At 34.8% G+C, this 26509-nt stretch overlaps 2 protein-coding genes across 2 annotated transcripts in view; one reads left to right on the forward strand and one right to left on the reverse strand.

Moving 5' to 3' along the window:
• The window catches only part of LOC111052932 (protein HID1), a 31405-nt gene extending 26216 nt beyond the window's left edge, over nucleotides 1–5189 (reverse strand). The window contains 3 exon segments of the mRNA XM_039436537.1: nucleotides 454–617; nucleotides 1925–2138; nucleotides 5000–5189. Coding sequence (XP_039292471.1) covers nucleotides 454–617; nucleotides 1925–2138; nucleotides 5000–5065 — 444 coding nt within the window. The 5' untranslated portion in view covers nucleotides 5066–5189.
• A 62-nt stretch (nucleotides 5190–5251) lies between these two features.
• LOC111052931 (vacuolar fusion protein CCZ1 homolog) overlaps nucleotides 5252–26509 on the forward strand; it is a 28850-nt gene continuing 7592 nt past the window's right edge. The window contains exons 1-8 of the mRNA XM_022339749.2: nucleotides 5252–5880; nucleotides 7560–7657; nucleotides 10069–10162; nucleotides 10350–10559; nucleotides 11454–11629; nucleotides 13004–13135; nucleotides 24258–24415; nucleotides 25826–26096. Coding sequence (XP_022195441.1) covers nucleotides 5806–5880; nucleotides 7560–7657; nucleotides 10069–10162; nucleotides 10350–10559; nucleotides 11454–11629; nucleotides 13004–13135; nucleotides 24258–24415; nucleotides 25826–26096 — 1214 coding nt within the window. The 5' untranslated portion in view covers nucleotides 5252–5805. The remainder of the gene's footprint in view (nucleotides 5881–7559; nucleotides 7658–10068; nucleotides 10163–10349; nucleotides 10560–11453; nucleotides 11630–13003; nucleotides 13136–24257; nucleotides 24416–25825; nucleotides 26097–26509) is intronic.

A 26509-nucleotide genomic window follows, 5' to 3' on the forward strand; every position in this document is an offset into this window, starting at 1 on the left:
TTGGCTCCAAGTTTTTCTGAAATAGCTGAATTTTTCTCAAGTTTTCAGTGGTTATTAAGTTCAATATTGATCAGATATCTGATCAGGTTTTTTATCCTTCTGAATTGGAAATTTCTAGATCCTTTGTTTTTGAACAGAAAATTGCACTTGAAAGTGAAATGTAACCTAGCTTTTGAAAATGTTACTGTTTGTTTGTAAAATATGGGAGAAGAACAGCTTTGGACTAAGCATGTTGCTCTCTCTTACTTATTGTTTTATTATTTGTAATTGTACTAATAAAATAATAGAAAAATGCATCTTGAAGGATGATACACTTATTTAGAATTCAATACCTTAACTGGATAATCACTGAGAACATGAAATAAATTATTTTCAGAAAATTAGAAGCCTACTCACTTTTAGCCTTGGAATAAGTTAGCCATTGAATAATAATCATGCAATTTGTCAACTTACACAAATAGCGTTGAGGAGGGAGTGAGCCAGAGGCAGAGACTCCTCTGCTTGCTCTTCTGCCTGGCGAGGCTGTTCCGGCAAACTGGTCCAGAAGAATCCACGCCATTCTGGATCCTCGAAGATGTACGGCAGAACCCGTGTCAGTAGTCTGATACAATTCAGAACTGAACAACAGAAAATAAGTTTATTACTGAGACATAAATATTGCAATGCAACAAATTTTGATTCACATGCTTTTGATAAATATATTTGCCACGTTGATATTAGTATATTATAACTATTTTTACTTGTATACTATTGCCATTGTAGATGAATTGAATTCTTGTTGAGGATATGAGTAATATGTCATGAAGATTATTTGTTTTTTGTAATATGTGATGGGACGACTTTAAAAATAATCATAATTCTGGTAGGTGGTCTCGGTGTGTATTCAACAATCTTTGAAAAAACATGAATAACGATGATTCATGAACGTTAATGTTGTTTCTTTCACAATCATTTTGAAGATATTTGTATGCATGAGCGAATAAATAACATGTTAAAAATACTAAGGGTGATGCCTACATAAGCTCTTAGGCTTGTGCCTGGGTAATGAGTGAGAGGGATGATGAGAGATGACGACTACTTTTTATGTAGTCGGGACCGACGGCTTATATCGTCTACTCCGAAAGACGGGGTGGCCGTATCAATGTGATTGTGCTATGGCCAAGAACTTTTGCCCCTGTCGAGATTCGAACTCGGGTTCTCTTGATTATTAGACCAGCGCGTTATCACTTACTCCAACAAGCCACCCCTAGTAGAAAACTTACATGGAATCATGCTGTCTTCTCCAACTTCTGTAATTTCTTTCCCAATTTCTGTGATTCCCAATCAATTCTGTTAATATTGATCTTGTTTTTCAATTTTTTATACAACTGGCTGGTAAGTTCGACATTTTTTTTTTAGTTTGTAATATTGTTAGTATTTTTGTAATGTTCAACTGATACTGAAATTCTCTTTCCTTTTTTTCTTGTCTTTTTAGTTTCATTTTTTTCTCTTTCTCAATTTTTCTTAGTGTTAGTATAACACTAAAAGGTTTTTGTAACCTTTGGTACTATTTTCCATAATAAAGATGTTCTGTATTGTTCTTTAGGGTATGATTGTGATTTTTAGTTATCTTGTAATTATTTACGTAACTAAGGTAATTTCATGCTCTGTATATACTGTAAAAACTGGAAAATAAATTGATCTGATTTGAAATTGATTATTTCTCAAAGTTACTCTACAATTTTAGGCGAGTGAAACTAGTTGTCAATGATTTGCGTATTCAACCTATGAACATAGTTTCTAGTCAACGTCTGAATAGCTCCACTTTATAAGTTAAGTGAAGGTAGGAGCTCTCAAGCTTTATCATCGCCTATAGTACTTTCATAGATGAACAAATTGATTTATACTTTTTACACATGAGATGAGTTTGTTAATAAAGCCTTACCAGTTTGTTGTTCCTGTTGTGTTCGACAACTGTTGTCAACAGCTTTGACAAGTTTCTCGACAGCTTTGTAACACAACGTTGCTAAATTGGAGGGCGCTTCTTCTCGTAAAGCGCGTATCTCGGGAGCCGGCACAAGTGTGAACACATCCTGCACATTTGTAACATCAGGGGACCAGAATTGGTCCCAAAAAGTGTCATCTCCAGCATCTATTGGCTGCAACAGTAAAATGAACATAGATGTTGAACAGCAAGCATCGTGAAAATTTCATAAGAGCATCCGTGTAAATTTATGGGGCGAGCTTTCTTTTGACGATTATCAACTTAATAACCTTCTACTTGACAAAAAGCATCAGTATATTGCCCGGCACATTCACTATAGAAATATAGGAACAGTCAGTTGAATAACTGACCTTTAGTTGAATCCTTTTCACAAATACAATCAAGGCCAGATGGCTTGCGACAAGAGTTTATAATAATTAATTTTGACATTATCAAATATCGAGATAGCAGCATGGGCGAAACAAGGCCTACCAAATTGTCAAAAAATATTCCTGAATGAAATAAAATGGTTTAGCACTCAAGCCTTGACTTGAATGAAAGTTTGAATTTCAACCAAATTCTCTGGCAATTTATTGAAAATCCGCAAGGCTGATGCTGGAAATACGTCACGGGTCTCCATCAAACGGTAGAGAGGAACAGATGACTGTAAATTGTATTGTGTCATTACATCTTTTGACTGAAAGAGAGGTCTAATAATACGTAAGTCCCTGTTTAGCAGTTGCAGAATTCAGTATATTCAGTCCAAGAACGGCAGTCACCAGACAGACTTCGTCAAAATTTAAATAATTAATAACACAAAAAATAACTATAGTGAGGTCCACGTTATAATGACAGTATTTGATGAACTTTGGTTTTGCTATCCTTGTCTATCATTCGACAAAGTCGGTAGTACTATCCTTTTCTAGGTCCACAACGATGCCAATTATGTTTTTGACAGTGTAGAAATATAATTAATTAATGCAGAGAATCGGCATTGCTATTCTTCTATCTTCATCCACTGCCATTATAACGTGGACCTCACTATAGAGATGGCTGCAGATAGTTCGTTTCATGTGGCTCTGTAGATGGACTGCAACTCCAAACTATGAAACAGTCTCAAACTGTTCCACAAGCTTATTGGTTTTATCCTCTCTCAGTGAGTACAGAGGGTGGCTGATGACGGCTGACGTAACAGCCTACAAAACTTCCTATACTCCAGCTCACGAACACAAATCGGCAGTATGATGAAAAATTTTAGAGTTCGTAAGGGATAGCATTCATGTGCTTTCAACAGTCTGGCCAATGCTGCCTCGTCTCCTGGTATCGTGGTGGTACTAGCATCTCTCCCGAAAGGCATGTACTGACTGTAGACTGTTAGTATTCTCAAATGTTTGAAAATTGGCCGGCAGTGCTCCAGGTAATGCGATGACGTCATAACACGGAAAACTTTCTTCTGTAGAAGGAGAAGCCTTTCACAGCTACCCGTATGGCCTCATAGTACTATTCCATAGCTTGTATGACTATGGAACAGCCCATAGTAGACTGAAATCAAGAAGTGACAGGCACATATCTTGTGCTTGTAACATATATCTTCAGTTTCCGCATCAAAAATGTCACCCTGTCCAGTCTATTGCACAGCATGCCAATATGTCGCTCCCACGATCGAGTGGGGTCCATTGAAACCTCAGCAGTTTGGGGGTCCTAAACCTGGGCCAGTAGGGTGGTGTCATCAGCAAACAATAAGGCTCTTCCATGCGCACTGAAGTCGTTAATGAATAAAAGGAACAGTACAGGACCAAGAATTGATCCTTGCGGCACTCCATAGATCATCTCGCTTGACCGTGATTCCGCACCATTCACCGATGTCAACCGCATTCCTCTCCAATAGATCTAACCTAACCTCCATGGTTCTCAGGAGAACTCCACATTTCCCATACCTCTTCATCTTACCCCAGCAGTATGTCATGCGAGGCAAAGTCGAATGCTTTGGTCAAATCACATAAAGCAACGGAGACCGAATGCCTTCCCTCTATTGCTCTAAATACCGATTCTACTAGATAACGCACTGCTCTTGTGGTTGATCTCCCCTGACGGAACCCATACTGGTGAGGTTGGAAGATGGAATTCCAACTCTCAAAATACCTTGAAAGCTGAACATACATCACTGATTCCATAAGCTTGCCTAATATCGGAATTATTGAGACTGGCCTGAAATTTGATAATTAATCAGGATCATCTTTTTTGAAGAGTGGAATTATTGTCCTTGATCTCTAGATGTCAGAAACATGACCCCACAGCGGCAGTCCATAGCTCAGGGTGCAAGGGGAAAGAGCATGGTACACCACTAACAAGTAGGGTCTGCTCACCAAATGTGAATAACTTGAATAACTTTCTCAGCAGATAGGTGACCCTTGATTGTGTCTAACAAATGATCTCAATATAGTACTTCCAGTAAGCTTTGGATCAATGATAAAGTCAAGGGGCACACTGTGAATGCTGATGGCCTAAATGCCACTCATTGAAGAAATCAATATTCTAGTATGGTTTACATTTACTTAGAACTAGTTCATTTGCTTCCAACCACCATACAGCAGCATGAAATGATACATTAGTTTATAATTTATAAATTCAAGAAGAATATAATTCTTGCTTAATATTGATCAATCAACAGATAACTGTAGCATTAAACTAGACAATTACAGCAAAGACTGTGTATTATTTCTTGCTAAGCGTAGGTTAAGAATACAAAGGTTCAAAGAGCCACACACGTAAATTAAAGCTTATTGTGTGTATAGATCAAGCGTAGGTTAGGCCTACACGCCAATGAGTATTGACCAAGAATAATTCAGTTTTTTACGTTGAATTTTGGAAAATAGTCGGAAAGGATCTAGAGAAATTGAAGAGTTTTAATCAGTCACTTAATAGAGTATTTAAATAATTTGAAAACATATGTTACAACAAGAAGCTTTGTTCACAATAAGAACTTAACACAATGCTTTGAGTTGAGTCGTAGATTGACATCCTGGCTAAAATTACCTGAGTTTTAGAAGTAAGTTGAATTACAGCTTTTCTGAAATTTAATTTACTGTCTGTAGTGCCCATTTTTTCTTAAAATAACTTCATGAAGATTACCAATAAACCACGAACACAAAAAACACTTCAACCAAAAAATCACTCAGACCACAGACGACAGAAAACAGTAAACTCGAACATACACTGACAGATCCTGAACACAGAAGGATTTGGCGACGTACAAATCAGCTGTTACTTTAGTCATATGTTTGAAACGTGGGAATAAAAGTAGATTGACATTTCTGTATTTAAAATTCTAGACAAAACAAATATTATATTTGGAATAAGAATTTGATATCTAAGAAAATTTATCATGCATAATAATATTGTAAATCAATAGGCCTACCTCACCCAGCACTCTCGATTCTGGATGTCGATGCTCTCTCACTCACTTGCGCGTTGCGCGCACACACTTTCTCTCTTGTGATTGTGTGACTCTGTGTACTGTGTATACTCTTCTTTTCTAGTGGTTCAAAGTTGAAAGTTCCAAAATATTAGAAACTCTGATAAGTTGAAAGGAAATCTATTGATTGGTGAACAATGAATTAGCGAAAACAGTTTCAATCGATTTTATACAGTATCAATATATTGTTATTTCTATGTTATAAGAAGTAGTAATATATAGAAGTATTCTCAATTTTGAGGTTATGTTGTTGTGAAGTGGTGTTTTTAATTTATTTTTTCAAGTGTTATAATATACTACAATAGATTCCATACTTAGGTAATTGTTAAAATTACTAAAATAATATAATACTTCTGGAAATGCGATAATGACAGATAAGACACAATTAACATTAAAAAACTTTTTTATTTACAATGATGCACTTGGGAATAAAGAAGGAAAGGTGAGTAAATTAGTCAAGGTTTAAATTTAATTTTATGTATCCTTAGATTTTATTTACTTTGACATCAAACCAGTGAAAACACCTATAAAAATCAATATTATTCTTTCTTGGTCGTTGGCCGCAGCCCCACAAAAATAATGTAATCCAACTTATTATCCATAAGTACATTAGAGTTAGAAATCCAGGCTCAAACGCCTATAAATGTCTGACCGAGAAGAGGGTCATAACTTCTCATCATATTGATTATATTAGGAACACCAACCAACAGGACAGTACGTTTTGGTATACAACCGGTGTCACACTTAAGACACCATTGTTGCGTTTTAGGGGGTGATCATATTGATTGTGTACCGTATTGTATATAATATTTATGTGTCACCTGGTCATATGGGACATATATATGAATCATATATTTATCTCATATTGATCAGGATTTTAGAGTTTTAATTTAGAAAAGTTTAATGAACAGTGTTTTTGTCTTTGAACAATTTTTGTCATCGACAGAAAGATTGTTTATTTCATTTGTCAAAATTAATGTAGCTTCTCTTTTGTTTTTAATTACAAACGTGCCGCTTGTGCGACAGATAAAAATATGTACTGAAATGGCTTTCATGTTTGGCATTGACTGAGTTATATTTAATACCCAAAATTTCTCTTTTGGTCGGTGTGTGAGCTCGTTCGTTAGGACTGTGAGTAAAGTCCGGCTGTTCTGGTGAACGGGATAGATTTTGCTCTTGTTTTATAATACAGTTTTCCTGTCGCAGTTCGGGCAGTTTAAAGAGAATTGTATTATTGAATAGGACGGGATCTGAACCCATTTCATTAGATCAGTTATTTTGATTTTTAATTAATAATTAACGCCGCGAAATACCAGTGGATGCCAAAGTGGGAAGCTATTTCAAAAAGGTAGATGACTACTGAGTCATTTTTTATAACCACAAACATTGAATCCTCATTTAGCAGCAAAGCGAGTAGCCCCTGAAATATTCATCTGATTATTATTATTTTGTAATTTCTAATTATAATTTTAATTTTGTAATAAATAATTTATTGTTTTTTTTAATATCAAAAACGTGTACGATCTTTTCTTGTGTTTTTTTTTCATTTTCTCACCCTTACATATGCAAGTGCACGTCAGATTATGCATGAGTCAAAATCCAAAATCTGGAAAGTGTTATTGAAGCAGTGACTTGTATAGGCTAGCTATTCACTCTGAATGCAACCAGCAAATGTTTTTAGAGTGAGTATTCCTATTGCCGTTTCCAGATTTTAATGCACATATACGCATTCAATATGATCATACCCTTACTGATGTTGAAGTAAGCGTTAATTACACCACTAATGTCTCTCATGTCACAAGACTTTTAAAGTTTCCACATGATTTTCTAGAAACAAAATAGGTTTTCTCAATCTACTTCTCCTAACCCTTGTCATTTTCTTGTTTAAAATTGATTATTCTTTTGTAATTATAATGTATATTTCCTTACATAGCCTAATTCATAATCAGATATTGTCATTATCTTTGCAATATGTTTTTAGTAAAAATGTCTGTAGAATCGAATTTTCTACTATGTTGTTATACAGGAAGGTTCATGGTTTGCTTATAACTTCATTACGCTATTTATAAATCTTGGCAGTGGACCTCTTGTATATTTAATGATCTAATATTTACTTTCCAGGAAGAGGAGAAAGTTCTATACTACTATCCCTCTAGAACGGATAAGGATACCATCATGAAGCATGTTGGACTAACTGAAGCCATCATTACTTTTTCAGAGTAAGTTATGCTACAATTATCAATTTTCAATGTCTAGACAAGATCAATGACCAGGCATTTCTGGATGGATTGCGTCGTAAGCATAAACACTTTATATTCATAACTTTCTTTGATTAATTATAACATAAATCTCAGTTCATATGAATAGCAAGAGACGGCAATGTTAGATCATATTACTCAGGTTCTCGTCTAAATACTCGTTCAGACTATAATAGCTCCTCCTAATTAGCCATCGAGTTATTAAATTCCTGAAGGCACTTAACCAAGCAGTCTGAAGCGAAAACGGCAAACGATTAAACAGCTCCAGTGTTGATGCCGCGAAATAGTTTTTCACATTATAAAGTAGACCAGCGGGACATGTTTCATCGAAGACAGAAGTGAGACGATGGTGGAATGCATTGCATCCCTCCTTCACAGACGAGAACAAAGCCAGGGACTCAGTTCTTGTAACCAAGACGTCTTCGAAAAACAAAAGGTTGGCCTCAGTTCCTTCTTTTGAACAATTCAACTGCTCACTTACAATAGCTACGTTTTACTCTAGACACTTCCGCAATATTAACAATTTCTAAGTAGAATGTATCATTACTGTATTAATGCAACACACTGTTCAATAGACTTACTTTATTGGACAATGGATGTACGCAAAAATCAGTGACATAACCTACTATTCTTGAAAATGAAAAATCAAAACCGATAAGCACTGTAAATCAAAAAGTAGATGAGAATAAACCAACAGTTCAATTGAGTTCTACCAAATACAAATTTATTACGGGTAGTTTAAAGACAGTGCATAATTTAACTTCAATAGGCAGAAGAGTTTTTATATTTGTTTCCCGGTTTGGACCCTATACCAAGGACTCTGACGTTGAAGATTTCATGAACGATAAAAAACCCTCAGATTATGTTGTAAAGTTATCATCGAAATTCCCAGATGAATACACATTTTATTCTAGAAAAGAATAAATTTTATTCTAGAATAGAGTTCCATCCGAGATTTTCAGTGAAGTGTACTCAGCTGACTTTTGGCACAACAATATTTTTGTGTCCAAATTTCTTAATAGAGCACAGAATAAGTTATAATAAAAAACAGCCCAATCAAGTTATTTAAACTTCAAGGGTCAGAGCCTGATAGGTACAACTGAACCTACGAATATGATCCAATTCTCACCATCTTCAGATCCTACCTTTCTGAAAAGAAGAAAATACTCACTCTTGAAGGAGCAAACTCATGTTCACTGCAGGTCCACCATGGAGTGCCTCAGGGTTCAGTGATAGGCTCTCCTCTGTTCCTGGTGATGATAAACGACCTAGGATCTCTGCAGGACATCCTCATTCTCGCTGATGATGCCACCATGATGATGCCATCTATGCAAGGATCAGAGCACCAGATCTGTCTAAAATGTTGAAGTGGATATTCTTGAAGAATCCAAGCAGTGGTTTACCAACAACGAGCTGATGCTGAACCAAAAACAGAAAAATACATGCATTCTTGGGCCGAGCCAGCTCAGGGGCCTCATAGCTTTTGGGTTTCACCTTAGATACCATACTCAGCTGGAGTAGTCACATTACCAATGTCTGCTTGAAACTCTCTAGGGTAATATTTATTCTCAGACGACTGAGTCCTTTCATTCCCCGGAAGCTGATGATGGACGTATACTTTGCTTAGTTCTATAGTCATATTGATAATGTATTCAGGTTGTGGGGACATACACCTGGCTGTAAAGAAGTCTCACTCCTGGAGATGAAATACACTCAGAAAATTGGACCCAGTAGGTTACCTGGACCTCTGTTGACCTATCTTTAACAGGCTGGAAAAGGTGTTCAACCAATATATCTTGCTCTCCTTGTATTCAAGAGATAATCATCACTTGCCGACAAGAAGAGCTGATAAACACTCCTACAATACAAAGGAAAAGTGAAATTAGACGTTTCATTCTGCAGGCTGAGCAAGAAGGATTGTTTTCCGGTGGTAGCGCTGAGGATGTACATCGCTTTACCTGGTGAAGTAAGGAGTCTTTATGTCAGTAGATTCAGAGCACGAATCAAGAAGTGATTAATGAAGTCGCCATCTTAAACTGTGGAGGAATACTTTGAGATCAACAGAAACTCCATCTGAACTTGTGATGCTTTGGCAAATGTGATTCTATTGCAGGCAAGTCCGCCTTGATAAAAAGTTGTAAATTTATATTTTGTTAACGTTTTACAAGTATAAGTGAATAAGTGTTTATTTCTGACATAACTTATATGTCATTACTGTGACAAGGACCAAGTCAGGTCCACTTTCAGACACAGTCAATCCAGATGCTCTGGTCATGACTGAGGAGAGATAGAGTATGAAGTACTTCATCGGTACATTTCATTAGATTTGTAAATCTATTGTCACATAGTTAAATTGGTTTTGTTTGTTTCAGGTCTTTTAATCCTAGTCAACCTTGTGAAGTTTTGAATACTGAAAAGACTAAACAGGTTTTTTATCAACCTGAAAAGCATTTTTGGATAGTTATGGTAAGTTTATGAAAATTTATATTTGTTATTTCCATCCTTTGTTTCTTTTGTATGCTATTGGTTTGTTAGTACAGTATTATAGAATGTCAATAGACTATGGATACTTATTTAGAAAGCTCAAATTATAAATTTGATTATTCAATAATAATTGATAGTGTACTAGAACTGTTTCAATTTTGTGTTTCAGACGTTGAATGTTCCTTACAAATTTAGTGCTGAAGGTAGAGAATATTTGGGATGCGAAGTGCAAGACTCAGTTTGTCAAGCAGTTCTCAGGCAGTCCTATGCTATGGCACATCTATTCATGGGCCCTTTCACAAATCTGCTCGATTCAGAAAATCCTGATGAGAAATCATTGTCTGTGATAAAACTTAAACTTGAGAAATTTTATAATAAGGTGAGTATTTTTTTCCTCATCCATATTCATGATATAGGCTATATCACTAATAACTCATCTTAATAGTTCAGTTAAATAGTCATTCTCTGTTATTATACTATTGATCTGCGATTCCATATGTTTTTTGAACACGTAGTTAATGTGAGAAGTGAATCAAATTATTTATTTTAATCCTAGGAGGGCGGAGTCAGGAAGCGAACCGACCCTCTCCTACACTCAACGAATTTCAAACAATCTATCGTCGTCGTCGTCTTCCTACAAGGATTAGGTAATTTGCCTGTTCCGACTTCAAACTCACCATCACATCCATCTTTTACGGGGTCTGCCCACACTTCTCCTCCCAACCGGGTTATACAACATGACTGCCCTGGGGATCCTGTCGCTCTCCATTCTTTCAACATGATCTTTCCAGTTTTGCCGATTTTTTTTTCAATCTTCTGCCATATGGAGATTATGTTGAGCTCGCTTCTTATAAATCTATATATAATTAATAATAAATCGTTAATTCTATTGTTAATTGTTGAATTTCCTGAGATATATTATTAGTGACCTACTCAATATCAATAGCAAGACACCTCTGAATAATAGAAATTCTAGTTGCAATGCTTATAGAATTTACTGATCGTCTTATTAAAATCATCTGTATGCTGGGATCTTGTTTCTATGGTTTACCATTCTCCCTTGGTGTTTTGTGGAGGTTGAATTTTGTGTTCCTAATCAAAATTTAATATTTTGTACTCGATCTGGCATTCAAATCTTCACAGTATTCTATTAGTTTTGTTCTGCTAGTAAATTAGCCAAGTGAGAGACGCTTTGCGCTGCACAAGATCAGTCTAGTTTAAAATAAAGTCGCATTGATATTCTCTGATCTCATTTACATTTTGTGTGTTACAGTATTTGCACAGTCTTCACTTGGAGCATTGTGATATTTTAGATGTATTTCAAGGAGTACAATTCTTACCGCTAGACAAGACAACGTTTCTACAAGTGCAGTGCTTTATTAATCATGTCGAAATAGCATTCTCCGATATAGAATTCAGCATATTTCTATTCAATGAACATCTAGTTTGGTGAGTACTGTATAGTGCTTGTATCGAGTACTTTTCATTCATTCAGAATCTCTTTTGGATCAATTTTCAACCAAAGGGCTATGAGCCTGTTTTTTCATTTCCAATCATTTCATGATTATGTGCTTTGTCTATTGAATAAATAAATAGTAAACAAGTCATATAAATAATTTGGGAATGTCTAGTTATTATTATAAAAACGTTGATGGCTTCCTATTGACTTTCTAACACAGAGAGCTTGTTATTACTGTGTTTCTATTGATATTTCTTGTAATTGTATAATATCTGTAGGTACCATCAAATTAAACAACCAATAATGAAGGTTCCTTCCACTATGGTTCAATTAATAATGGTGCTTCTAATTCGACTCAGTAATGTTTTTATTGTGAAAGAATAAATACAATAATATTATATAGAGACAGAATATCTACTACAATAATGTTTCTATGTAATTTTTATTGGAAGATCGGTTCGTTGTACTGGTCTAGTTTGTGATGTCTAACGCGAGTAGATACTGACAATTTATATTTTATTTTCTAGATCATAATAAGCGGGAATACTTTCAGCAAGTGCAGTGATAGTTACAGATAATTTGTAAACTTGAATTTCTCAATTAATCAAAATTAAGAATAGAAGAGCAGCCTGTCTAGGAGGGTGAAGCTGGGACCTCTCTCACACTCCCTCTCTCACACTTAACCGTCCAATACAATAACAATATTATACAAAACTAAAAAATTGAGGAATATTCTTGATAAATGGATAGAAACCAAACAATACCTCGAGAAAACTGGAATAGTTATAGTAGACAATAATATATTAATTAAAAATGAAACTTCTTTGAATATAACCATTAAAAATAAAATGAAATAGAAAATAATATAAAAACTACATAATATCGAATAGCAGTCAATTTAGCAATTATAGATAAACATGCACAAGAACACAAGTTTTGAGCTTGCGCCGGTTTTTTCTTTTCTTTATTGTAATGTTTTTGACCTAATAATTGAATATGGATTAATACAAACACACTCGTACACGCACACATTTGACCAATATATTATTCACCAGTCATGAATTGCAGAAAGTCGCCCTAGCCGGCTCCAACTCAAGCAGTGCATGACAGCCGCGCTGAACTGGATTCGCCGCCCAATCGTCCCCACATCTAATGGAAGTGCATTCCACAGCCGGCAAGCCGTCACATAGAAACATATTTTGTAACCCACACAAGTTGAATGCTGTAAAATATACAGCGAAATAACCACTTATTATTATTTAGTTCTCTTTTCAATTCAGCTGTCTTCCAATTTACTTATTTCAATTGAATGCATATTTCTCCATCAAATTCCAGTAACTAATAACGAGTTCAATGTTTTTCAGGAGCGGATTAGAGCCTGAGGAATTGCAAGTTGTCTTTAGGTACCTAGTAAATAGTCTGCTATTATCACAAGCTGAAAAAGATCATCAGAATGGAATCTCCAGTCAAATCAGCACGTTACTTCCTCGTGGAAAGTAAGTTTAATTCATTATTTTCCATCTTGAAGAGAAATACTATGACATCTATTATCAAATATATATATGAAGTTTCCATCTCATCATTGAGAAGTTTCAGCCTATAAGAGAATGTGTTGTAATAATGCTCTTTACTCCACTCAGTTATAGATTTATTTATTTCATTTAAATCACGGTCGAAAAATGTACATTGAAGGTGTCAGATCAGAGTCGAAAAAACACAATAAAAAAATTCAAAGCTACATGTTGAAAGAGATCTATAATACAGATGGAAATTACTGAGATATTGCAATTATTCAAATGCTAATGAATTAATAATTATTATTAAACGAAAATCCAAATTAAATGCTGTAATTCACCCCGAATACTTCTGCTACTGCAAATATTGACAACATGAATTACAGCATTTAATTTGGATTTTCGTTGAATAATAATTATTGATTCATTAGCAGTTGAATAATTGCAATATCTCAGAAATTTCCATCCGTAGACTGGCTGGCCGCTATGAATTTGTTTGAAATGAGCGCTGCTATCCAGAGATTGTCAGTTTCAATTCAATGAAATTTCAATTTATTCAAAAACTTTATACATTACATAGTATGTAAAAACAAAGTAAACGCAATATATTAGATTTTAACATTAATATGAAAAACAAGTAAAAAGTAAATGAAACTCCATGCTTGGACGATAAGTCCGTGTGCATGGAGGAGTCTTCTGACAATCGATAAGAAAAATAATAACAATACCTTATTGACACTGGATACCATATAAAATGTAGTTACTAAGTAGTTTAGTACTAAAGGTTTTTAATGAAGAGCTGTTCAAAATTCAAAACTGGAAATTCCAGGAACTACAAAAGAGTAGGGTATCTGTTATTTTTCAAAAGAAGCGTTTTAATGAGTGATCTTTGTGGAACTGCAAGGGGCTGCAATACATTGGATGAGGCACCCCCCACGCCAAGATGCCATATTCGAGAAGGGACTGAACATAAGCATGATAAACGTTCTTGCAGTGACCGGCACCCAAGACTTGCCCTAGCTGACCAAATGCGTAGTTCAGCTTTCGCATCCGCTGCTTAAGGTACTGCACATGAGCCCCCCAGCTCAGCTTATGATAGAATACAACACCCAGACACCTATACTGTTTAACTTGTTCAATAGGTGGACAGCCACAGACAGCAGACAATGGATTGCCACATGAATGCAACCTGAGCTCAATTGGTCCTGGGCTGATACGTTGGAAAACTGGGAGGCACTTGGTTTTTTTAATATTAATTGACAGGACATTGTTGTCAAACCAGTCCTTCAGCTTATGAGATCGATGAATGTTTGATTGAAACATTCATTCCAAGTTGAACCCACTGAGACCAGGGCAGTATCATCGGCAAAAAGAAACAACTGACCCTGTAGGTTCAACCTTCACATGTTGTTGATATAAACAAGAAAGAGTAAAGGCCCCAAAGTACTCCCCTGGATTACACCATAATCCACTGTCTTGAGGTCACTGTCCATCCCATTTAATGAAACTTTCTGTTGTCTATTTTTCAAGATAGCTTTTGAACCAATTGATTGTGGAATCTCTAACTCATATTGCTTCAAGTTTAGTGATAAATTTACTCCTGTAAATTGAGTCGAAAGCCTTGGCTAAATCCAAAAATGTGATTAGTACTTGCTCACCTCCTGATTTTGATGTTACATATTTTGTTATTTCAAATAAAGCATCGGAAGTATTTTTAAAGCATCTGAAACCAAACTGTTTGTTGGAGATTGTGTTATTGACGTTCAAAAAATCACTTTACTGAATTTTAACACACTTTTCTAGAATTTTAGCCAAGGCAATCAAAAGAGAAATAGGTCTAAAATTACTAATAGAGGATTTCGAACGAGATTTAAAGATGGGAATCAACTTAGCAATTTTTAATGGTTCTAGAAATTTCCCAGATGAAATGCTGAGGTTTATCACATACAAGAGCGGGATTGGTAGCTCATGCACACTCTCCTTAAGCAGTTGAGTAGGGATGGCATCCCAGCCTGCCGCAGAGCGACCCTTCATACCGGCCTCTACTCCCAGCAGATCACGCTCGGTAACAGGTCGCAGCGCAAACACAGCATCATTGGCGTAGTCAGAGTCTCTAATCTCAGAGGGCCCTAAGGGATGAATTGCTGCTGCCAAATGTTCATCCACAGAAGCAAAATATCTATTAAATTTTTCAGAAACTTCTTTTGTTCTAGTAGGGGTAATAGGACCCCCATCAATGAAAGCACTGATTGGGAAATTATCCTTTGTCTTGGGACGGCCAGAGACCTCACTGACAACAGACCAACATTTTCGGGGATCTCCTTCTGCTGAATCTAATTTATTTTTGTAGTAAGTGAATTTTGCTCTCTTAATAGATGAGTGGAGGGTGTTTCTATAGCGGATGTATTTTCCTCTTAGATTAATATTGAAAGGTTGGTTGTGGGACTGCTTCCTGAGTTTGTCTCTTTTACGAATTGAGTGAACAAGAGATTGTGTGATCCAAGGTTTAAGCCTTGAGGTCCTTGCATTGGTTACGATATCTACAGTGTTTGATGCAATAATTGCTTGTAGAGTGTTAATTAAGTTCATTGCTGACACATCTACATCAGTGATACTCGTAACATGGTCCGACCTCGCTCTGTGCAGCTCTCTCTCTCTCTCTCTTAGGGTTGTGTGGCAGAGAGTACCAGGAGTCCTAATTCCGCCCTAATAAAGGCATATAATCAATCAATCAATCTCTGATGAGAGTGGAGAATGAGACAAGTGGCAAAGTGGTCGGTCACTGCTGACTCTATCACAACAGATTTCGCACTAAACTTACTTGTTATTAATTTTAGAAAAATATGATCTATACAGCTATTGCTATCTGGCCTAGTTATGTTTTCGATGCAAGGAATTAAATGTCTCACAAAGGGTGTCTAAATAATCATCACGTAAAGTATTTGGATTCGTTTGTAATAGATCGCAATTAATATCTCCTGCAAAAATGCATAATTTATTACTAAAAGTATAATTGTTGTAGTAGGAAGAGAGACCCCCGATAAACATCGGAAAGTTGGAATTCGGACTACGGTACACAGCCAAAAGATCGCATTCGACTCCCTCCCAACTAAAAGTAAGAGATTAGCTTATGGCCACTCCGCCCAGCAGCAGCTGACAGCAAACAACTGATAAGCTGCTATCAATGTAGATAACAATTCCGTCACTATTATTTAAACTGTTGTAAGATCGGAATAGAGTATAGCTTGGAGTATTATTTAAGTCACTATCATCTTTAAGTCAGGCCTCGGTGAGAATGATACAATGGATTTCGAGTTTAAGACTGTACAAAAAACTAAAAAGGAATCAATATTTTTATTAAAACTACGATTATTTTGATGAACCACCCTAAACGCCGCAGTATTATCATGATCAATACTTGCAAAGTCACTTACATCATCACATGTTAAATATTCAACTAAAGGAACATCATATGCATCCTGCGTAGGAATAATTATCTTACAAATAGAAAAAAAACATGAGTAACTGACGTTTGCCTCACCTTGTGCTAGTTGAGAATGGACAAAAATATGTTTCTTGGTCTCAGAGATGTTGCTTAAAATATGAAAACTGACAAGAAATTATCTAATACTGATATTTGCATTCGAGTATGCGGATATGACATAGAGATTTAACATATAATGAACTTCACATTCAGTATAAATGTGAATCATAGGAATGGTAATGAAAATTGAGATAGTAATGGATAAATTAGTACGATAAGTTAATGAAATAAGATGAAAATAGCAATAAAATTAGTACCTAATCAGAAAATCATAATATCTCTTAAGTGCGAGCTCAGTATTTCTTTAATACTGTTTGTTCTTATATTCATTTGTTGAATAAACAAAAAAATGTTTTTTGGGAGTAACCATGGCTTACTTTAGATAAAGGCTGGAGCGCACAACTTGGCAACGTCGCAGTCAAGCTCAGCTTCAGGCCGAGCAAATTGAATTCACTTGGGTAGACTCCCGATCAACTACCAGTTTTAGGCCCTTTATCAAATACCAATACTGAGAAATTCAATTCAATGATAGTAAAAAAATATATAATATTAACTGATAGACTAATTTTAACTCTAGTTCTATTAGTTTCAAGTATAATGCCTAGGTTGGCAATATATTTCACTGTACTTACTTTCTGTGTCTGTATTTCCTACGTGCAATTTTAATGATCAAATGTATTCCATTAATAGATGAAAGTATTGAATAGTACCTTCTAAATGTAAAATAAAAATATGAAAGTCGAATATTGTCCTCTTTTTAAGAAACTTCTGAATTTAATTCATTCGATTTTTGTGCATCTATAACTAACTATACACCGTAATGACAATCGATAGTTCAATTATATCTATCAAAGAGAATATATTCTACTACCATTTAGTTTTTGTTCGTAATAATATCTATCAATTTATATTAAAACATCATCAAGTACCCTACTCTTTATTATCATTTTTTCCTTTAAAACAAGACTTGTTTTAACTCATCTTTTTTTATTTAGGAAAAATTGCTTTAGTTGGAGACTAGTTGGAACTAGTCGTGTTTTGGTAGAAAAAAATACAAAGAGTACGGTACTTGAAGTGATAATTCATATTAATAATGAATTAATAGGTTATTGAAAGAATACATTTCTGGAATAATGATAATACATTCATCTTTGTTCATTAACTCAATTATATCTAGGCATAATAGTATACAACAAAATTCACAGAAGAATTGATATCCAAAAGCAATAGTTTAATCCATCTTTACATATATTTGTGGGTTTATAATCACATTATTGACATAAATCAAATACTTACTATCCCTACTAACAAATACAAATGATTCTACAAAATACAATTTTTCTAATGGTGTAAATGAATGTGTGCATATCAAATAAAGCATGGTCGGCCTGAACCACACGTTGCCATATTGAACATGTTCCGGCCTTCTATCTATAGTAGGCTGTGAAGTAACACAATGTATACAGTAAATATCAAGAATCAACTCTGGAATTTATTTTTGAAGAGGAAGAAAATGTGTGAAAGACTATTATGAACTAGATATAAAATTTATATAAACGCATTATATACGTGTATATAGTCTCATTTTCAGTTTATAATGAGAGTTTAAATGTTTAGTTTATAATGAGATAATAGAGACTTGTAATATTAAAAGTTGGGTATCACAGAGCTTTGCCCTATGTTTAAAGTATTATAAAAATGGACAATATTATTATTCATGAAGAACATTGTAGCATATCATTATATGGCAAGAGAAAGAGAGAGAAAAAAAATATATATATATATATATTTATATGAAGGAGAGAATAAGACAAAAATTCTTTATAATTGGAAAAAATAATAGAGAAACTATAGTGATTGAGCGTATGAAAATTTATCCCAATTTGGATCCCTTATATAGCTGGTTATATTGTATAGCGGATTGTTATAGTAATCTGCTTAATTAGAAATAGAGTTGCTGTTAGAATGATGTTTGTAGGTACATTAAAATGTGGGACAATCAATTAGAATATAATAATATAATATTACTAGCAGGGCACCCGTGCTTCGCTACGGGAATTAAAAATAAAATTATTTTTGTGAAACATTTATAATCTAAATCCTACCAAAATTGCTATAATCGTTTTCGAGATTAGGCCACAACTTGGCATGAAAATTATTGAGTCAAATAATTAATTGATGTGTTGGAATTGCTCTGTAGAAGAGTAGTCTAATTGCAGCGAATTTTGTAGGAGATGGGGTGGGGCTTAAGAGTCGCCATCGACTTTATTCATTGGCAATTAATATTTCCCGTTGACAGTGATCATGTTATTTTTGCTTTGGCAATTGAAGATTAAATTCCAAATTAGGTTGATTCGGAATTTGATGACTCTGGTATCCATGGATCTCTTGCTTATTCTGGAATTTTTTGGCATAGCCTGTCGCTGACTTTTCGTTTCACTCATCCAAAAGTGTAAAAGCAGCCAATCCACTGATTCTTTCTTCCATGGAAATCCATTCATACATAAGAGTCCATTCATAATAGTATAACATTTATTGTGGCTGATTTCACATGTCCTAAACTCTACAATCATAAATATTGAAGTGGGATCATTTTAATGTGAATTTGCATAAATCTGAATAGAGTTTATTCAATCGCTTTGATTATTGACTACCATTATATGATTTCTTTATTTGATCTTAGCTTGAAACCAAAAGCTTAGGGATGAAAATTTGGATGTAAACTAACATGTAACTCAATTTAATTTCTATCTAAATTGACAACTTTAGAATTTACTTGTGATCTATCAATATCAATAGGTTTGTCTTGTGTCATAATAACGTCATGAAAGGAAATAGGAGCAGCTGATGGAATATTATGTTTTTTTTCGATTTAGTTTTTAGCTGATTTTAAAACATGAAAATATCAGACCCAGTAGCACAAAAACATGTTCAATTTCAATCAGGATTAAATTTCATGAAAATTAATCAGAGCAGGGTTTTTTTTTTTTAATAGAAGGCTTCTCTAATTGGTTCTCGTGGTATTCAGTCCGGATTATGAATTAACAGGCAGTGCAACTGTCTCTCTCAAGGCCATGGCTGCGTACAAACATAGAGCAACAGATGAACAAATACAACAGAAGCTGATGAAATTAGTCGCATTTCTATCACCTCACAATGAACATTACATTCAACTACCATATGCTTGGAGAGATCGATTTTAAATTTCTTTTGCTATCATCCGGTCACTTCCTGAACCTATTCTTCCAGATGTTCCATGAATACTGCAATGTTTTAAAATAAGGTCGCCAAATTTGGTAACTCAACTACAGCTATTATAATGTTTTTTGTTTGCTCACACTTTCTTACGTTTTCAACAAACTATGGAAAACTTTTTTCTGATCAGCTGCTTCTTGAGGGACCAATAATCCTTTCTCTTGGTAGTTCAACGAATTATCCCAGAGTTGAGGCCTGTTCCAAAATAATGTTTTTTTGCAAGCACAATTTGTTCCTGATTTAATCAAAATCGTTAGAGCCGTTTTCGAGATCCGTCCGACATATATCCACACACACATATTCAAACAAATTTCTTTCTTAGTATAATTATTGACTTTAATGATTATGATTTCATTCAATGAGAGCTTATTTCACATAATAACAGCTGGCATCAAAAGCAGAAATGTCAAACATGATTGAAATTGAAACAGTAGCGATCATCAACATTATTTTATTCATCTGATCTAAAGTAACCAGATTATGGTAAGATTCACATCAATGTGTCAGCATTGTTTGAAAGGGGAGCATTGATGCTATTAATGAGGAATACTGACAGTCAACGAGCTGTTATACATATTTTCCAATATTTTTATACCTTATATTTTCTTTGGTAAAACAATCAATGTTTTGGGAATAATTGATTCATGGGAAAAGCCTTACTTCTATGCAAGATATTTTCACATTAGGAAAAGCAACAACAGCTATTTGGCCGTTTTAATAAATAACCCCTTTTTTCGCCTAAGTTAAATTTTTTCCGAATCTCCTCATTCTTTACAAACATATTCCACAACGGACACTTCTGAAGTTTTTAAAATACCCCTTTAAGCAGTTTTCGCGATCTGTCGGATATACAAACAAAATTAGTCTTGATAGAATAGTATCAATTGATAGAAGCAACTCGCGTCATAAAAGTTTGTTTTATAAAAAATTAAAATTATACTCCCAGGAATAGCTCTGATTGAAGCAGCAGTGCCCAATCAATTTGTTCTCGATAAATGCATTTTAATTAATTCTTCAACTTGGTGCTAACCTAATGAAATAATCTCAACTCAATGCCAACCTGACAAAATTATTGATTGGTCGCCAGTTATCAACTGTTTCGAATAGGTACTCTCTCTAGATTATAGTTCTATAGTAACATATGATATGGACATTTCAATTATAATTAAGAGATTGGGAGAAGAAGAATATACATGCTAAAAGACGAACTTTAAACTCTTGAAATATTGCCAAAAGATTTCTTAGTGAGCACCTTATTTCTACGTATAAAGGCCTTTCCACACAGCACGTGGCGTGCGTGGCTGGATGCACGCCACGCCGGCCACGCTAGCCACATGCCAATTCACACCGCCACGACTGTTGCGATGCTATACCGGCCACGTTTCCCGTCAGTATGCAGGAAGATGTCAACTCCGACGGTCCCGTGGTGTGAATCTGGATTTTCTTGTGGCTTACCTTGGTTTGATGACTCCAACAGCAGCAGTAGTAGTGATAATGAGCTGGTTTTATTGTATTCGGGACAGCACGGGACCAGTGGGTACATCCAATCAATAAAAAAAGGAAGATATCAAGTCTTTAACACGAACAAGTCCTTTTTTATGAATCTAGGAAGCAATTAGCATTTCTTTCCTTATTAGAGGCACAGTATTTTCGTGGGGAAAAGAATGAAATATCAAATATGAGGATTGGTAAAAGGAATGAGTTGTGTGGTCGATAGAAAGCAGAGGTAGGGGGAGAAGTTAATTAATAATTGAAAAAGTTTTGGGCAATAGCCTGTTTTTCCTTTTCCGACTACTGTATTGTTTACTCTAGACAATAAATAAATAAATCTTGTGACATAAATAATGTTAATATAATAATTGTAATAGGTAGCTGTAGAGAAGAATGTTCATATTCATGGAAAAAATAAAAACTATTCATGCAAAGTTAGAATAGCGTGAGTGATACTAACTGAAAGTCATAACATGATAACATTCATTTCTCAGATATACAGTATCTTACTTCCAACTCTAGAAAGATTACATCATCCTTGACTTTAATTTGTTTAATGAGAAGTAACGGTATTTTGATAATTTTAAACGTTTTATATTTGTTGTAAAATCGAAAGGTGCTTTACATCGTGTTCATCCAGGGTATTTTAAGAGATAAATTTGAGAACAGGTGAAATCAAAAGTACATTGAGGATATAATTTGGGTACGGTACTTATTTACAGTTTGTTTGATTACTTGTTGTTCAAAAACACTCTCCCTATTTCTACTTTCCAGCTTATAATAAAAATAATAACTTCGTTTAAATGGACTGGGAAGAAGACAAGGAAGAGGGCGACAGGATACAATTTTGAAAAAGAAGGATGAGGGGAACATTAGAGTCGAATATATGTAATTCACTGTTCACTCACTCACTCACTGCTTCCACCGTCGCCGTTTTTGCTGCCCTTACCGTCATTGTTGGCCTCACTGTCATTGTTAGTCTCAGCGTCTTTGTTGCCTTCACCGGTCGGTTTTGGATTTTGAAAAGCGATCATCCTCTCCTCCAGTTGGTCCAGTGATGCAATTCGGAAAACTGGACTGGTTTGGCTCTTCCTGGCTAGGACTCTACCCTCGCTGACCCAGACGGCCGCCAATTCTCCATTCCTCATGTGAGCTCTGGCTTTATTGAAAATTGCACTTGTATGTTGCGCCAGGTGCTCGTTGATATATATTTGGTGATCGGGACAGTGATTATTGAGCTCACTGGCGGAGAGACATTTTCTATCTCTTCTCGCGAAAATCCACTCTCCTTCGTTAGGCGGGATACAAAGTTTACTACTATTGTAGGCGGATTACTATTGTTTTTGTTTCTGCTAGGCAATCTATGGCATGCTGAAACGTCGTACCTTTCGAATTTCACGTTGAGTAGGAATGCGAGATTTTGCAATATGTTAAGAATATTTTCACCTTTAGTACTAGGTACACCGGAGATTATTATATTGTTCTTCCTAGTTTGCTGCTGTAAATCTGCCATATCTGGCTTTAATACTTTCACTTTGTTGGATAGGCGCGTATTTTCTAGTATTATTTTATTAATGTTAGTAGTGTTTTCAATGCAATTGGTATCAATATTACTGTATTTAGCTTTCAAGTCACTGATGTCACTAACCATCGTATTTAATGTTTTGTTTATTTTATCTAGTTTGTCATTGTTCTCTTTCCGAAAAGCCTTAATTAGTTCCGTGAGAGAATTTTAATTGTCTGTTTCGGAATCAAGACGGGTGGAACATTTGTCGCACTTCCAATTTTTTTGTAAACTTGATTTTTTATTAGGATCAATTAAAGTAGAATCCACGCAAGTTGGGTGGAAAGAACTATTACACCCATTACTAGTACATTCAAAACTATCCTTTGCTGGAACTGCACTGTTGTACTTTTTGCACTTATCCATGATTTTAAATGCACACAAACCAGAAATTGAGAATGTAATATACTACGTACTGAAATTATTAACAACTGAGAAATGAATGTGTTAAATATTGTTAGCGACCACGTTATAGCACGAAGCAAACGCCGCCTGCCGGTTAGAAAGATAACGATAAGCTACTCGCAACTAGATGCTTTCTCATCGGCTGCCCGATTACGCCAAGCACAAGTTTGGTGTAAGGGTAAGCATTCCTGACCGGTAATTAGGAGGTACTGGGTTCGATTCCCGGGCTGACAAATAATTTTTGAATAGTAGCGCTCATCGAATTTCCATCTAGCTGTTTACCCTGTCGTCAATATTTGCAGTAGCAGAAGTCTTCGGGGTGAATTGCAGCATTTAATTTGGATATTCGTTTTATAATAATTATTAGATCTATAATATTTCATTTGAATGTTAATTATTATGCTGAGTGGATTATTACTTTAAATGACTACAGTAACTAATACCAGTTTGACCAATAAAATTATAGTAAATCACTAATTGATATAGACTCATAATTAATTTAATTCGATGTAATATATTATTTATTTATACATTAATAGATACAATAATATCATTCTCAACTATGAATGATTGGGAAAAGAATAACAGGCTTAAAGCATGTCAATGTATTGATTAATACATTAATCGTCAATGTATTGTTTTTTAATATAATATAGCCTACCAGTACTAATAGATTTCGTAAATTATGAACACTTATAATCAATATGTATATCAGATGATCATGTAATGTAATTAACTTTCCTCCTGATTAAGTTAATGTAAAATAATTAAGGATGGAATTGAAATAATCAGCAGCATAATTTGTAGATTATTGAGAACTATTCTAAAAGCAAACCTTTTTTCAGTTTCATCACTGGTCCTGCGGATCTTCAAAAACCTTTCAATGGCAACAGTTTGAATAAAATACCTCTACTCCATCTGAAGAGATCACATCAGAGCACAAGCGTCTATCAGATGGTAGTCTATAGGTTTCAGAATGCGACGTTATGTCTTTTCTACAAGAGTAAGTAGACACAATAAATCTGTAACCCACTAAAAACTTTTTACAGTATATGTGGTCGGATTGCGTGAAATATTGCAACAAAAAATAGCAGAAATGTTATTGGAATCATATCTTTCAAGCTCTTTCTTTAAATCAAAAACTTGACAGCGTATTCTACTTTTCATTGAAATGTCGTTTAAAAATATTTTTCGTGATTGATTATTTAATAATAATTAATAGATAATATAAACACAAAATAGACAATAGTTACACTCTTGAAGCTCATTGATGTCTAGTAAAAGTTTACTAAATATTTATAATCTATTAAAACTTGTTTTGGTATTTACACCATTGTCATTTTCTATTGATAGTTTACTCTTGATGACATATTAACAGAAACAATCAATTTTGTAATGTTGTTACACCATTATCAATATCTCTACAGAGAGTTTACCAGGAATTGATGATAGTGTAATAACGGAAACCATCGGTTGCAGTTATAAATTACCAACGTTTTAGTTATTTTACTAAACAAACTGTAACAATTTCAAGTCTGCTTGACAATTTTTCGTCTGCTTGACAATTCTCTATACAAAACATTTCTTATCAACTTTTTAGTGAAGGCTACTCTTAATTTATATGAAAATTGAAAATCCAGGTACCCTTTTTTAAAAAACTTGTATTTCCTTGAAAATGGCATTAATATGGCTACTCTTAATTATACGGAAATTAAAAATTCAAGTACCTTTTTTTAAAATACTTTCATTTCCTTGAAAATGGCCTTAATATGTTAAAACATGTTGTGAATTGTAGTTTTTAAAAATGGTATTCAGATTTTTAATTTTCAGATGAAAAAATTCCCTATACAATTTTCTTCAAGACTAAACAAGAATGATTGTGATGTTTAAAAAAACCGAAAACAATATAATGAAAAATCAATTCGAATAGATGTTCGGTACTCTAATTTTTCCATTCATCTATACAATGACTATTTTCGTCGATTTTCAACAAATACATCACAATTAATAGACATGTTTCATTAATATTTTTTCTGGAGTGGCCGTAGTCGAGTGGATCAGATGCTGGCTTCATGATTCAGAGGCCCGGGTTCAAATCCCGGCCCGGGCAAGATATTTATCTCGGGCCACTCCCGTGTTTCGGATGGACACGTTAAGCCGTCGGTCCCGGCTGCCTAGCAAGCAGTCGTTAGGTCATGTCAGAGGCCCTGAAATTGATCAGTTGCGACCTGAAAACTCTGACACCAGACCTGAGCCAGCCAGGTCACTCGATATTATTATTATTATTTAATATTTTTTCTCATAACAAGATTTAATAATCTTAATTTCTTAATCTCAATTTGCTCAAAACTGATTCGTAATAAATTTATAGTATCTTAATTAAGTTTAATTATTCGACTATCATTTGCAACAGATACAACGTGCCTGACCATAGACACGTTTCGTGTGCTGGATGATTTTCTATCGTCGCGCTTGCGCAAACTAGCCGGTGAAGTGGGCGACTACCTGGCCAGGCAGGCGGCTGTCTCCACTCTCAACGACTCCTCCTCACGGTTCGTGTACTTCAATCGCATGAATTTGGCCACCAAGAGCTCCATTCATCTGGATAATCGGCGCTCCGGAAATATATCTGTGTCTGTTGAAGTACTCCGGCTGTTGGCTGATATCAACAGCGATCATTGGGCGTAAGTAATTATATATTTCTCTCTAGACTTTGCGTTATAGTCAACTACTAACAGCCTCTACTTATATACTACTTACGACTGTACGTTATCCTCAACTACTAATTGACCGAGCCAAGTGAGGTCCAAGATTTAAGTTGACGGTTTTGCATTTCTCCTTTAGCCTGTATGTATCTATGTATGTTTGTTCCGCATTTATGGTGAAACCGGCAATAGATTTTCATGAAATTTGACAGGAATGAATTTTTTTATTTTTGAATTGCGCGTCGATGTATATACAAGCTTTTTTGAAATTTTGCATTTCAAGGATAATATGAAAGGAAAAGGAATTTCCCCCATACTAAAAATAATAATCCAGATTTATAATAATTCATAATTAATCAGCTGTCAAGAGGATTATTAATTGCATGCAAGTA

This window comes from Nilaparvata lugens, chromosome 10, assembly GCF_014356525.2.
Source record: "Nilaparvata lugens isolate BPH chromosome 10, ASM1435652v1, whole genome shotgun sequence".
NCBI lineage: Eukaryota > Metazoa > Arthropoda > Insecta > Hemiptera > Delphacidae > Nilaparvata > Nilaparvata lugens.